The sequence below is a fragment of the Protomyctophum bolini genome (genome assembly GCF_963924005.1).
Source record: "Protomyctophum bolini genome assembly, chromosome: 22".
NCBI lineage: Eukaryota > Metazoa > Chordata > Actinopteri > Myctophiformes > Myctophidae > Protomyctophum > Protomyctophum bolini.
In genome coordinates, this window is record NC_137883.1 from 12,847,157 (window position 1) to 12,860,668 (window position 13,512).

At 40.9% G+C, this 13,512-nt stretch overlaps 1 protein-coding gene across 3 annotated transcripts in view; it reads right to left on the reverse strand.

Annotated features, from left to right (window-relative positions):
• dym (dymeclin) overlaps positions 1-12,955 on the reverse strand; it is a 56,004-nt gene extending 43,049 nt beyond the window's left edge. For all 3 annotated transcript variants that reach the window (XM_080756818.1, XM_080756817.1, XM_080756816.1), the window contains exons 1-6: positions 12,739-12,955; positions 8,036-8,298; positions 6,603-6,655; positions 6,121-6,214; positions 3,536-3,672; positions 746-818 (exon numbers count right to left, since the gene is read on the reverse strand). In XM_080756818.1, the coding sequence (XP_080612944.1) occupies positions 746-818; positions 3,536-3,672; positions 6,121-6,214; positions 6,603-6,655; positions 8,036-8,175 (497 nt within the window). In that variant the 5' untranslated portion in view covers positions 8,176-8,298; positions 12,739-12,955. The remainder of the gene's footprint in view (positions 1-745; positions 819-3,535; positions 3,673-6,120; positions 6,215-6,602; positions 6,656-8,035; positions 8,299-12,738) is intronic.
• Positions 12,956-13,512: the final 557 nt, after the last annotated feature.

A 13,512-nucleotide genomic window follows, 5' to 3' on the forward strand; every position in this document is an offset into this window, starting at 1 on the left:
CAAAGAACTAACAGACAAGTCATTTTATGATTGGTTGCGCTCTGAAAATAGCACATCTACAAGCTCACAGCGTTGTGAGCTTGTAGATCTGCCGTTTCCTGACAAAATACATTTTAGTTGACAAAATTAACTGTAATTTCAGTCGACAAAAATCTTAGGATATTTAATCAACTAAAACACAAAAACATTTCCGGTGACTAAAATATGACTAAAACTAAATCAAAATTCGCTGTCAAAAATCTGCATCTACTAATGGTAAATGGTGCATTTATATAGTGCTTTCATCCAAAACGCTTTACATAGATTGTGCATAACATTCACCCACATTCACACACACCGATGGCAGCAGAAACCATGTAAGGCACCGACCAGCTCATCAGGAGCAATTTAGGGGTTCAGAGTCTTGCTCAAGGACACTTAAGACACCAACTCTGGGGGAGCCCGGGATTGAACTGTGAAGCAATGTCCGTGTTCACCCATGTACCCATGTGTCCGCCTATGTGTTAATGAGCATGAGTATGACTATTAGTGGCAGTAGGGGCCTGCTAATGAGAGAGAGAGAGAGAGAGAGAGAGAGAGAGAGAGAGAGAGGAAAAGGGGCGGGGGAGTTGCACCACTCAGTTCACACGGGTGTGATTTTTTTTAAACAAATAAAGTAACAAAAAGGGAGATACAAGGTTTCCACTCCGACAGAAAGACCTCCGTTCCAACTGGGCGGAGCTGTGGAGGTGGTAGAGGTACTTACAGCAGAGGCACCTCCACGATCAGGTGCACCAGGTTGGACATGAACTCCTCCAGGAGATCCTCCGTCACTGTGTCTGTAGATAAGGGGGGGTTATAAAATAACATTCTGTTCTATTATTCTGTCATTTCTAACACCAATGCCAACAAGCTCCCTGTGGTTGGCCATGAGCAGGATCTCTCTCTCTCTCTCCCTCTCCCCCATAGACTCCTTCCCAGCCATCCCTCCTTCACGTCGGAGGAACAGAGGAAGGGGAACAGCCAGCTGGAAGCGTTCCTTCTTTCCTCCACTATACTTCCCTCCTCTGTCCCGTTCCAAAGGGCCTCAGGACTCGCTCCAATGCCATGTTCCCTCCATTATGTGTCCAGTCCTGACCTTAAGCCATGGCAGGCCCCCTTTGGCATAGACTTTGTCTCAATGACGGGATAGCAACAAAAAAAAGCTTGTAACTCTGCTATTTATGAACAGAAATAGTATTTTTTTTTGCAATGTTCTGAAATTGGCAATTAAAAAAATAAATCAAAGATTCTTTATATATTGGATAATATTTTCACGTTTAACTTTTTACAAATACCCCGTATAAATACCCCGTTTGACAGGACAATACCGGCCAGTCTTATTCAGTGTTGATTTCTTCGACCAATATATGGCGAAAGATTTATGGCGACCACCCTTTTTCAGTGACGAAAACGAAATAAAAACTAAGCTATGATGACTAATACTATGACTATAATATATTGACAATTTCATCAACAAATACAAATTTGACTAAAATGTTCCAATTTTATGCTGGCAGGTTGCATTCTGAAAATAGCCGATCAACAAGCGCAGTCATTCTGACTCCTCCCCATAAAATATGTTATGCACTACTCTGGATTCAAACGTGTCGCGGGTTCCAACACTTCCCAAATGGATCGAGATTCAAACCCGTCCCGGGTTCTACCACTTCCCAAATGGAAACACTGTCTTCTATTTCGCTGTGACTTTCCATATCGTAGCTGTCGGGCAGAAACCTCTCAACTCTCAATCAACTCCAACGAGATCACTGTACTCGTGTACGGCATCTGAGAGACGACATATTTCTGAGGCACTATTTTAATGTTCACAGTCTGATACCGAACGTATTCAAGTTGTATGTCGTCATTTTTCAGAATTCTAATTCAAGAGCATAAAACGTAGCAGATCAACAAGCTCAATAGTGGATCTTCTACTTCTGATGCCGACGCTGTCGTATGATCAAGTTACAGGCGTTAAATTACGGAAAAAAACACACATTTGGAGATGTCGACAATATATTTCTGGCTCCATGAGGATAACGATTCATCCAATGTGTTCTACCGGAGGCGCCCATTTAAAAAAAAATAAAGAAAAAAAGGATGGTCTTCTTATAATGGATTTTGTCAGTTAATGTGTAATTAGGCTGAGGCCTAATTTAATCCACTAATCGGAAGTATTTATTCAAGCCACCCCACAATGCAGGAAGTCACTGGTTGACTTGTGTTATGTTACTTGCCAATAGCTCCATTCAGAGAACAGCACTCAGCCATTTCTCTAAATACAGCCTTTCTCTATTCAGCGCGACCTTTGTGTGACCCCAACTGTTGGCAATAGTGGACAGTCAGAAAATAAGTGCATTTACAATCCCTTTTGTTTGGTATCTGTACTTTACTTGAGTATTTGTGGGGATTTTTTTTGTTGTAGAATCCGACACTAACTCCACTACATTTTAAAGAAAAACCTTTGACCACAGGGGAGCTTACGGAAATATTGTACGTGATTAACCACTTTTGCTCAGTTTCAAAAATAGTGGAAAATATCTAATCTACAAGCTCACAACGCATTCTATCGTGACACGTTGTGAACTTGTAGATCGTCTATTTTAGCTTTTTGTGAACATCTTTGAATATTTCTGAATTTTTGGGGCGAATCTGGGGGGAAACTTCTAAATTTAAAAGAAGTTGCATAATGTTGTTCACTGCATAATATCAATGAAGGAAAAAAGTCCCAAAATATGATATATATAAAAAGATATCTAATGTTGGCAGCCATCTTGAAATAAATGTTTGTCAATTGTCATCTTTGATTTACAAGTTGCCTCAGTTTCAAAGAGTGACCACCAAAGATGATTTAGTACCAAATGTCACGCTTGGAATAGCATTTGAACGATTCTCCCAAAATATTGCCGTTATCTGTCTCCTTTTGTCATAAAAAATAACATCCAACATCAATGGGACATAGCTCTGTATACACAATGCTGTACCCCCTCTCCAACTGTATATACTTTCCCCATTTTCAACTGTTTTATTACATTTCGACACTTGCTTTGACAATGTAAACGTATGATTTCTCGTGCCAATAGGGCATAGCAGTGGGCGTGGTTTTATGGTTCCACTGAAATGTTGGCCCCATAGAGATTTAAAAAAATAAATTATTTTAAGCCTAGAATCCAGCCATCCTGATCCAGGATCCTGGTGAGTCATGACCATAAATCTTTCATTCTATGAAAAAATGAAAGTGAAAACCGTAAACTAAGGGTATTTATGAAATGTAGATTATCATATAATTAAATATTAAATTGTATTTTTTTCACAGAATCAAAGGTTTTATGGTCATGAATCACCAGGATCCTGGATGGCTTGATTCTAGGCTTAAAATAATGGATATTATAAATATCTCTATGGCAAAAATAAATGGCCGATTTGTCAGTGGAACCAGAAAACCATGCCCACTTCTATGCCCTTTAAAGCTCCTTTGAATTGAATTGAGTTGAATTGTGTGTAGGACGGTGCTCACCTCCGCAGGAGCCTGGCGCCCTCTCCTGGTAGGAGAAGTGCAGGTGCAGATCCTCCTCGCTCATCTCCCTGATGAAGACCTTGAGCAGGCAGCGGATCATGAACAGTGCATTGTGGGCCTGCCAGATGAACAGCTGACTGCAACGAGACGCAGAGAAGACACACACACAGCTCATTTAGCCATAAATCACTCCCAACTGAAAAACTAATTCACGTTGATTAAGGGTTCTACAAAAGGGGCCGTTCTACGGATAAAGTGAGTTGTTGTGGGGGTTTAAAAAAAAGATTTATCCTTAAACTATTTAACCCGCCCGCGCTAAAACTTTCCTCACATCCATGTTGGAGTGGATCAGAGTTGAACACAGGCTACCACTGTTGACCCATTCAAACCTGAAAAACAAAGCATCAGTGTCACACAAGTTTTTCAGAAAACTCTTAGGATTTAGAACAGTGGTTTTCAACCCTTTTCGTATCAAGGGTCCATTTATATATTCAGCATTTGAGCCACAGACCAGCATTTGATGAGATGTAGCCTCTCAGACCCAAATGAAAACTTGAATATTTTGTTGTTGTTGGATAGGATTTCGTCCACAATTCCATGCTGTATTGATGTGGTACCATAGGAAAATGGCAATTCCTCTACATTCTCTCATTTTGTGTAGACTTCTTGCAAATGAAGTAATGCAGAGGTTTAATAATAATTTAACTCTTGAGAGTGTAAAATTAAATCAAATGTACTGATAACCCGTCCCGTAAGGGTCCATTTGGTTTCACTATTCACTCTATAAGGGTCCATTTAGTTGCCAACCCCATCATTTAGCCGGGAACCACCAGGAATCCCCTCAGGGACCACTGCTTGAGAACTACTGATTTAGAACAGTAGTTATCAAAAATATCTGCTATTTAAAAAATAATATTAAAACAAATCTCTTCTACGGGGGTCCCTGGCACAAACACATTTCAGATGGGGTGGGGTCCAAATAAATATAATTTTGGGGGTTCTTGGCACGAAAAACATTTTGAGTATTGCTGACTTAGAAGGCCTTTGTAGAATGGGCTGCCTCAGCTCATAATGGGTTAAGCTTCTGAACACCACTACGGCAGCCATGAGGCCAACTGTGTGGTCGCTAGGGGAACACCATCTCCTGTTACCTCCAGTCACAAGTTTTACAATTACAATCATAATGTACCATGGCTCCTCATGCCATAAGCATCCCAGTCTCACAGCACTAGGAGGATGCTGATGCTTAAAACTTGGTTTCAAAACATAGGGTACATGGTGTTTTTTGGTTGAACCTTTTTTTTGAGAGGCGCTAGCCCCTCCTATACACAGCCTTTGTCCTCACAAAATGTCTGCAACAAACATTAAATGCCATTGACAATGAAGGGAAAATTGACGTCATCTTGTCCCCACATGTCTCATATTTGCCATCGACAATGAAAGGAGCAATTAGGTCAAATGTCTGCCAAATGTGACGTAAAATGTCCGCAACACAAAGACCTTGGCTCGAGACCCGAGCCAAGGTCCAAACCTGCGACGGTGACACTAAAGAATTTGAGGTCCTAGCGGGTGTCCTACAGGGTGATACTCTGGCCCCCTTCCTGTTCATTGTAGCGTTAGACAATGCACTGAGACTCGCAACCAATGGTAGAGAGGAGGCACTGGGGTTCACTCTGGTCCCGAGGAAGTCAAGGCGCATACACCCTGGTCATTGACCCAATCTCAGATACAGCAGAGAAAGGAAGGGGACTACTACTGCAGCAGAAGGACAAAACCATTGCCACTGTGGATGGGATGGTGCTCGAGACAGTCGATGACTTCAAATACTTCATGGTTTACGTCCCTAGTATTAATAGATAGCACACAGAAGACACACCCAGCTCACTGGTTGCATCACAGCTCACATCGATAAAGGGATGGAGGGAAAAAACAAGGGAAGAGAGGAAGAGAAGAGGGGAAATTAAAAGAGGAAGATGATGATGAGTGAAGGAAGTTCACTGAACCACAATATCTCAGCCACCACCACCACCATCAATACAGCTATTACACACGCCAATTATGTTGTCTCCTCTCTGTGTGCTCAAACATTTGAACACTTGAAATGGGACATTCTGCACAATGACTACTTTTGGTACTTCAAGTACATTTTGATACCAACACTTTTGTATTTTCTCAAGAACATCTTGAATTTCTGACTTTTACTTGTAATGGGAGTATTTCTACATTGCAGTATTGAAGTCCACAACGGTTTATTTCTCTCGCAAAATCTGGCAAAACTGGTCGGGGTGGGTGTGAGGAGTTGTGGTTTGGCAGGCATGAGTAGGGAAATAATGTCTCACACACTGTGGATGATTATACCTCCACAGGCTTCCCATGGGAAATGACAACTACTTCACTGTTTGTCTCATTTGGGGGGAAAAAGAAAAATAAATTAGGGTTTCCCACACGCAAACACTGGATCATACAATCACAGGCATATACGCTCGCACAACAAACAATCAGGGACTTTCTTTTTGGCAGGGTCTGTCATTAACTGGAACCGTTCGTTCATGAGATCTTTGGAGGTTCTCGATTCTCATACTCACTCCTGGCATTCTGTGGAGATCTTCAACTCTTTGGTTCTTCCCAAAAACACTCTCACCAAAGCACTGAAGTTCCCAGTTCTGGGATTGTTCTCGACTAGAAATCAAAGGCAAAACGATGGGGAGAGAAATAATCAACAGTTTTGCAACATTAAGGACAGAGATCAGAAATAAATATCGGCTTATAGAAACTGAAGCAAAAACGTGTAAAATGAAAGATGTAAAAATATATATATATTTAAAAGGGTATTTATTTATGTCCTCTAAACAATCGTGGAGTGTGTGTGGAGTGTTTGTGTACATACTTTTGTATACATGCATGTGCATGTGTCCACATGCACACGTTTACAGTAAGATCACACTAAACTGACAGTCTTCAATATTATAGTGTAAGAAATGCACGGTCAGCGAATATAAGCACAGTGTAGTGTACAGACTAAAGATCTATAAAATACTGGAAGCACAATGCACACAGTAGTACATACTAAAGATCTTGGCGAGTGGAATCACAGCCTCTTCCAACAGCTTGGAATCCCCACTGTGTATGGGGAGAGGGGGAGAGAGAGAGAGAGAGAGAGAGAGAGAGAGAGAGAGAGAGAGAGAGAGAGAGAGAGAGAGAGAGAGAGAGAGAGAGAGAGAGAGAGCGAGAGCGAGAGCGAGAGCGAGAGCGAGAGCAAAATTAAGACAAGTTCATTGCTTGTATCTTCTGCCCTCTGCTGGCCTACTACTGCACTGCACTGCATTATATTACACTGACTCAACCACTTCTATTCAACTTAAACCAGTGTTGATTTCGTTGACTAAAGCTGTGACAAGAAATGTTCATCGAAAACTAAACTATGATGACTAAGACTATGACTAAATATATTTTCAATTTTGTCAAATAAAAACTAGACAACAATGTTAGGGAGGGACTAGTGGAGAAAAGTAGAATTAAAAGACAAGTCATCTTGTGTTTGCTCGGGCGTTGCACTCCGAAAATGGCAGATCTACAAGCTCACAAAGCGTCACAGTGAGCTTGTAGATGAGCTATTTACTGCATGCAGCCAAGTGTAAAATCAGGCATTATGATGCAATCAAGTCCAGCCAAAATACATTTTAGTCTACTAAATCAACTGTAGATTTAGTCGACTAGAATCGTATGATAGTTAGTCTAAAAAGAAAAGAGGACTAAAGGTAAACTTTTATTTAAAAGACTATGACCAAAACTACTGGTAAATTAAAACTTGCTGTCAAAATAAACACTGACTAAAACAGACCAGAGTTGTCTCTGTTGTATTTTACAACAAATGTCTTCACCGAAAATAGCTGATCTGCACATTGCGAGCTTGCAGATCTGCTATTTTCTGCAAACGTTCCCGAGAATAGGGATGCTAGGGTTTAAGTAACATTAAGTCAGGCAGTTTCTCCTATAGTCACACATTCTGTTCATGACTGGCTGACAATGACTCAGTGAATAGCCTTAGTAATTATCATTATACAGTACTACATCAGAGTGTCCTTTTTGATTGCTTTAAAGCTACTATACGTTTGTGATTCTTTTGCCCTGTAAAACACATTGCGCTTGCATTATACGACATGGACGGTGCTATAAAAATAACGTTAATTATTATTATTATTTTAATACGGGCGATTCACCTAAATTAATTTACTTAGCCTGCCTTTTCAAGGTGAAAGTTAAACAGTTATTTATCGCTCTGAATGTCTGTTCTGTTTCCACATCTTTTGTGTGTGTGTGTGTGTGTGTGTGTGTGTGTGTGTGTGTGTCACAGGCCACATGTGAGGAGTCATGTTAAGGTAGCGCATAACAGCGGTAACATCTGTGAAGGAAGTAGGGAAAGGGCCCAAGTTCTTTCCAAAATGGCGTGCGTGCATAGAGCTCATTACTGAAGTAAAGCGTGTGTGCGACTGTGCGTACCTGCTGCTGGGGCTGATGAAGGTGAAGGAGATGAGCTGGTTCCAGAAGGGGTCATTCTCCGACATGGCCTCGGAGCCCACCAGAGCTCTGAGGCTGGGGTTCTCCGACAGGTCACTGACCTGGCTGGTGTTGGCTCCCATCTCTACCAGCTCCCTGTCGGCTTCACCTGGGGTCCTGGGGGGGTCCTGAGCAACTTCCACTGGGCCAGACGAGCCCAGTGCACTTCACTGCTTTGTTATTGCTAAACAACTAGAAACTAGAACCTATAAGGAAGAAGAAAAAGGGGATAGAAATTAATGAGATGTGAGACTGGTCATTCTTTTCTTACAAAACAAATGACTATTCTCCATCCTTTCTATTGATGTGCAGGAGGTGGAATGTATTACGTATCGAGAGAATAGATAGCCCCTTGAGATGCGGGGGGGGGGGGGGGGGGGGGGGGCTTATACACACACACAAAACAAAACATTATACAATACAAATACACACACATTACAAATAGTTAGCTTGCAACGCTCACCCTCTCCCAGTCTCCCACCCACACACCCAGAAATCAACGCGAGTACAAGTGGTTTAAAATAAAGCATGAGATCAGGTTGTGTCAAGATGTGAATAATATAAGGAAGTGAAGTCCTGAAGCGGCCAAGAGGAAAGGTAATAAATCCGAGGGGAAGAGGATGACTCCTCGTTCCACAACACAAAGCAACCTGAGTAGTCCTCAGGCTAGGCTCCATAACCAAGCCAGACCCCCCCTCCCCCCCACCACACACACACACACACACACACACACAGTCTGTTCTGTTACTAACTAGACCAACCACTTTCAAGCAGATCTCCCTGTTTTGGGTCCCTATTCTGGGCACACAAAAGAAACATTTTCAAAAAACGTCAGAAAAAGTGTCAAACATTTTCTTTTTCAGACATAGTGAAAACAGCCAATCTACAAGCTCACAATATGACGCTCACATTGTGACGCATTGTGAGCTTGTTAGATTGGCTGTTTTCTATGTTTCCGCTTATCTTATATACAAGCAGGTGCAACTGCTGCAATTATATCTTGACTCTATTCCAGGTCTAGGAAGCACACTTTTCCTAAAAAAGGGCCTAAAATGATTATCAGTATTGGAGAGATACTAACAACTACATGCTGTTATGTCCCATGGCCTACTTGGCTAAACTCCCTCTTCCTGTTAAGTTTATAGCGCCAACTGTTTTCTGGGATAAGAGTCTCATTTGTTTACAATTTTTTTAATTCAGGGGTTAAATTGGGGTGAACTAAACTTTGTGAAAGTCAGGACATTGACCTTAAATGAGTGACGCAGTCATTTGTGGAGATGCAGTACAGTGTGTGACACACAGATGCAGGGACGTGCACAGAATGTTAGAGAGGCAGGGTCTGAAATTCCCAAAAAATAGCAGATCTACAAGATCTCAACGCGTCGTGCTGTGATGCGTTGAGAGCTTGTAGTTCAGCAATTTTTAGCTACTGGAGATTCGGCGGATGACATGGATTTGTACAGAATGAAGGACAAATTGTTTTGATGCAAAATGTTGTGTTCAAGTTCAGGAGAGTTTGGAAAAGGGCAGTTCTCCTGAAAGCTGCCTTCAGCCAAGTATGGCATGGAAAGGGCGGGGGGCATTTGCATTTTCACCATTAGTAAAGGCTGCATTCATGGTCTGGAGAGGGCAGGTCTCTTTTTACACGGAATAAACAATACGTTTGCCTCTTCTACAAAAATAAAACGTACAAGTTCTCAGGCTCGTGTCACGCGTGTCAAGCTGTCATTCTCTTGTAGCCTATTATTTATTTCTCAATTTCACCACGGGGTAACCTGCATCTTGGAGGACAGTCAAGACGGGCAGTGTCAGTAGACCAATCACAGGCAGGTGGGGCGTTACCATGCCTCAGCCATGCCTATATGCTCGGACACAAACGGAATTCACGCACGGGTAAAAGGGCAGAGGCACAAGCCCCCTTTGATGTCTATGTGTGCACAGATGTCCTCTGAGCACCAACATCATCTCCTTTTTTATCAAAAAGAAAAACAGACAAACCTAACATAAATAGCTACAGTACTGTATGTCCTGTAGGGATGCAATGGCCTCTTTAGCAGGCTGTTCCAGATACACGATTGTCAACATTGCTACCTAAATATCTTCTCAGGAATATAAAAAGAACCTCACGAACCTTACAAAAGCCTCAAGGAGGAATCCTTTCAACATTAACGGTCATAAATAACCATAGTGCAACATTAACCACTTAGCACTAAGTTACACCCGATATCAGGTGTCTTCAACAAGGGGGGTCGGGACCAAAAATTGGCGATCTGCAAGCCGACAACGCCTCACGCTGCACTGCATTGTGAGCTTGTAGATCAGCTATTTTCGGCAATGAGGTTTGGTGTAGAGGAAGAAAGAGCAGACCAAGTACAAAGCCACGGGTCAGGTGGCTTACCAAGTTACTGACAATTTAAGAGTGTCTGAAAGTACACATGAACATGAATCCAACATACACTAATGAGTAATGACAGTGCTGTCAAACAAGTGTATGTATTGTTGAGGCTATAAATCTATGAAAAATCACACCCGTGTGAACTGAGTGGTGCAACTCCCCTCTCCCCTCTCTCTCTCTGTAATTAGCAGGCAACAGTGCAACACTATCTCTCTCTCTCTGTTTCTGGCACAACAGCGCCACTTTTGCCCCTACTGGTACTCTAAACATAGTCACAGTCACATAGGTGACAAATATGTTGAAGACCCCTGCCCTATATACTTTGTTACTTGAAAACTAGATGCCCTAGTATTTCCCTCTACACCAAGTCACTGAAAATATTGTAGAGTCCCATTGCGGCGTGTTGTGACTGTGAGCTTGTAGATTTTTGCCCAGGGTTCTTCCCCAAAATGTTCAGATGGGGGTCTGTATGAGTATAGCCTCTATTTTTGGAAAATCTTTTGAAATAATAATTAAAAACAAACAATAACAAAAAAATAAAATGGGTATTTTACCATTTTCCTCGCGACCCATAAGAATTGGTCCACAATTTAGGCAATTTACAATTTAGGCATTTAGCAGACACTCTTCATCCAGAGCGATCATTTACAGTAAGCAAGAACACCACATGGTAATACATCAAATACATATAAATAGTCATCAAGAATGATAAGTAGAATATCTGTACAGTGAAACTGAGTATACAGTATAGACTATACTAGAGTGCTATGCCTACATAAAATGCTATCCACAACCCACTTATGGATCCTGATTCCTGACCCACTATTTGGGTTTGCATATCAAACTGGGGGAGGGTCCTTGGCGTAACAATAAGGTTGAGAATCACTGTGTAACGTCATGTACACTCGTTTAAAAGTCATTTACGGGAGTGGCCAAGTACAGTCAAACACAGGATGACAATCTGTAGTCCAGGATGTGTGAATTAGAAACGCTTCAGACGACACGCCTTCGGTATACAAGTATGATCACATATTTTTTAAGTTACCATTACACAACAGCACCAATTATACTCCTGACACAAGACCAATGACCATAATTATAATTAAAATATTAATTCCATTAACCCATTAAGTACGAGAAAGTTTCTGTGTCACTTTAGCTTTTAACCACTTTAACCATTTTTTATACTTCTTTTGAAAAATCGTGTAAATGTGTGCAACTGCAAATCTTTGAATAAATATATTTTAACTCAAATCTTTGCTTCTGGGGATCCCTGGAACAACAGCTTTTGAGATGGGAGTTAACAGAGAAGATGTTTTTCAGAAAACGTACTGTATGTTTGGATTTAGAAGACATTTGTAGAATCTTGTAGTCTTAATGGGTTATGTTTAGTTCGCCTTCTTCTTGCTATGCTTTCATTGACATATCTCAATACAGATACTATTGGACCACTGGTTTACAACAGGAGGGGTTCTAGGGTTTCCCCACAGCTAAATTATGGAAGTGGAGCTTTATAGGTCAGTGACTCTGAGAGCAAATTGACCCTTATGGGTCTCCAACTCTGTTCTTCTCATTTTTGCCACTACTACGTGAGGAACCAAAACATTATTTTGCATATCTGTCATAGTTTGCCTACTATGACATGCAGTCCTGCACTGATGCACATCAAGCACACCAAGGTTTAAAGTGGGTTAATTTCATTGTAACTTCAACAGCCAATGGTGGTCCAATGAGAGAATTAACTTCCCATGCACTAGTCTTGTCTAGTACAGTTGTAAATAAAATCTAAACAACTCTTATGAGGGTTACCAACTGTTTTCAGATGGCCTAGGACAATACTCAACTATTTGGTAGCCCTTTAATATTAACATGAACACGTTAGATTAACACACACAGATAGATAGATAGATAGATAAGTTAACGAGGCGTTATAGCAGTCAATTAGCAGTAGAATGGCTGTGATAGTACATACATATACATATGTGTGTTTATGGAAATGGAATACATGACATGTAGCTTACCATTACAGCCATTCCAGGGCTGGCTAGCAGTCATTTGACTGTAATCACTGCAACATTACGTTACGTTTTTAACATCTTATTGTCTTGTCTCTGCACCGCATCTTTCACAAACTCACGTGTTTATAATATGTACAACAATGCAAGCCCCTATTTAATCTTAAATGTCATGTACACAGTTTAGCTCTGTGTACAAGTGCTCGATCAGCTGACCAGTATATAACAGCTCTTACCTGTCAAACTGATGTGTGCTAGCTGCTCCTCTTCACTTATTTAATATCACATTTACGATATATATATATATCGTATTCGTGCGAGTCAAGGGTTCATAACAACGCGTTCTAAAAGCCGTGTTATTATTGCTCGTAAATGATAACTGATAAGATATTGTTGGTGAATTTGTGGAGGAACACAACTTCACTCCATTTAGCCTCCTTTCCTTTCCGCCATATTTTCCACGTCGCGACCCCTTGCGTGATGACACCAGAGCGTTACGTCCATGACGCAACACAACGGATATGAATAAATTATATATAGAGCACGTAATACAACATGATATAACCGGTATGTACATTCAGTTGTAGAAGTAGAAAATGTAGAATTACTATATATAGTAGTACAATTCATGTACGCAAAAATGCTCATATGCAGCATATATTACATTTCACCAAATATTTCCATTTCACTTTGCATCTGTAAAAGATAAGGCTGATGTTAATGACTTATGTTTGGTTTAACCTATATAATACATAATTTATCAGTTAATATATTTAATACTAATAATAATCTAAATCGGCAAACTATAACTAAAGCTGTTAAAAAGATCAACGCAATGGACCAGCTAGAGCTACTGCATGCAGAACAGTAAATATCAATCATTACTGTGGGGTGGAAACCTTGAGCTGAGCATTCATATTTTTACTCCCTTTTTTAAACGTTCTAAAAAGCTGAAAATATGCATCTTCGGCCTGGACGGCTGGCATTGACGTTCGGGCACCTATAGGCTG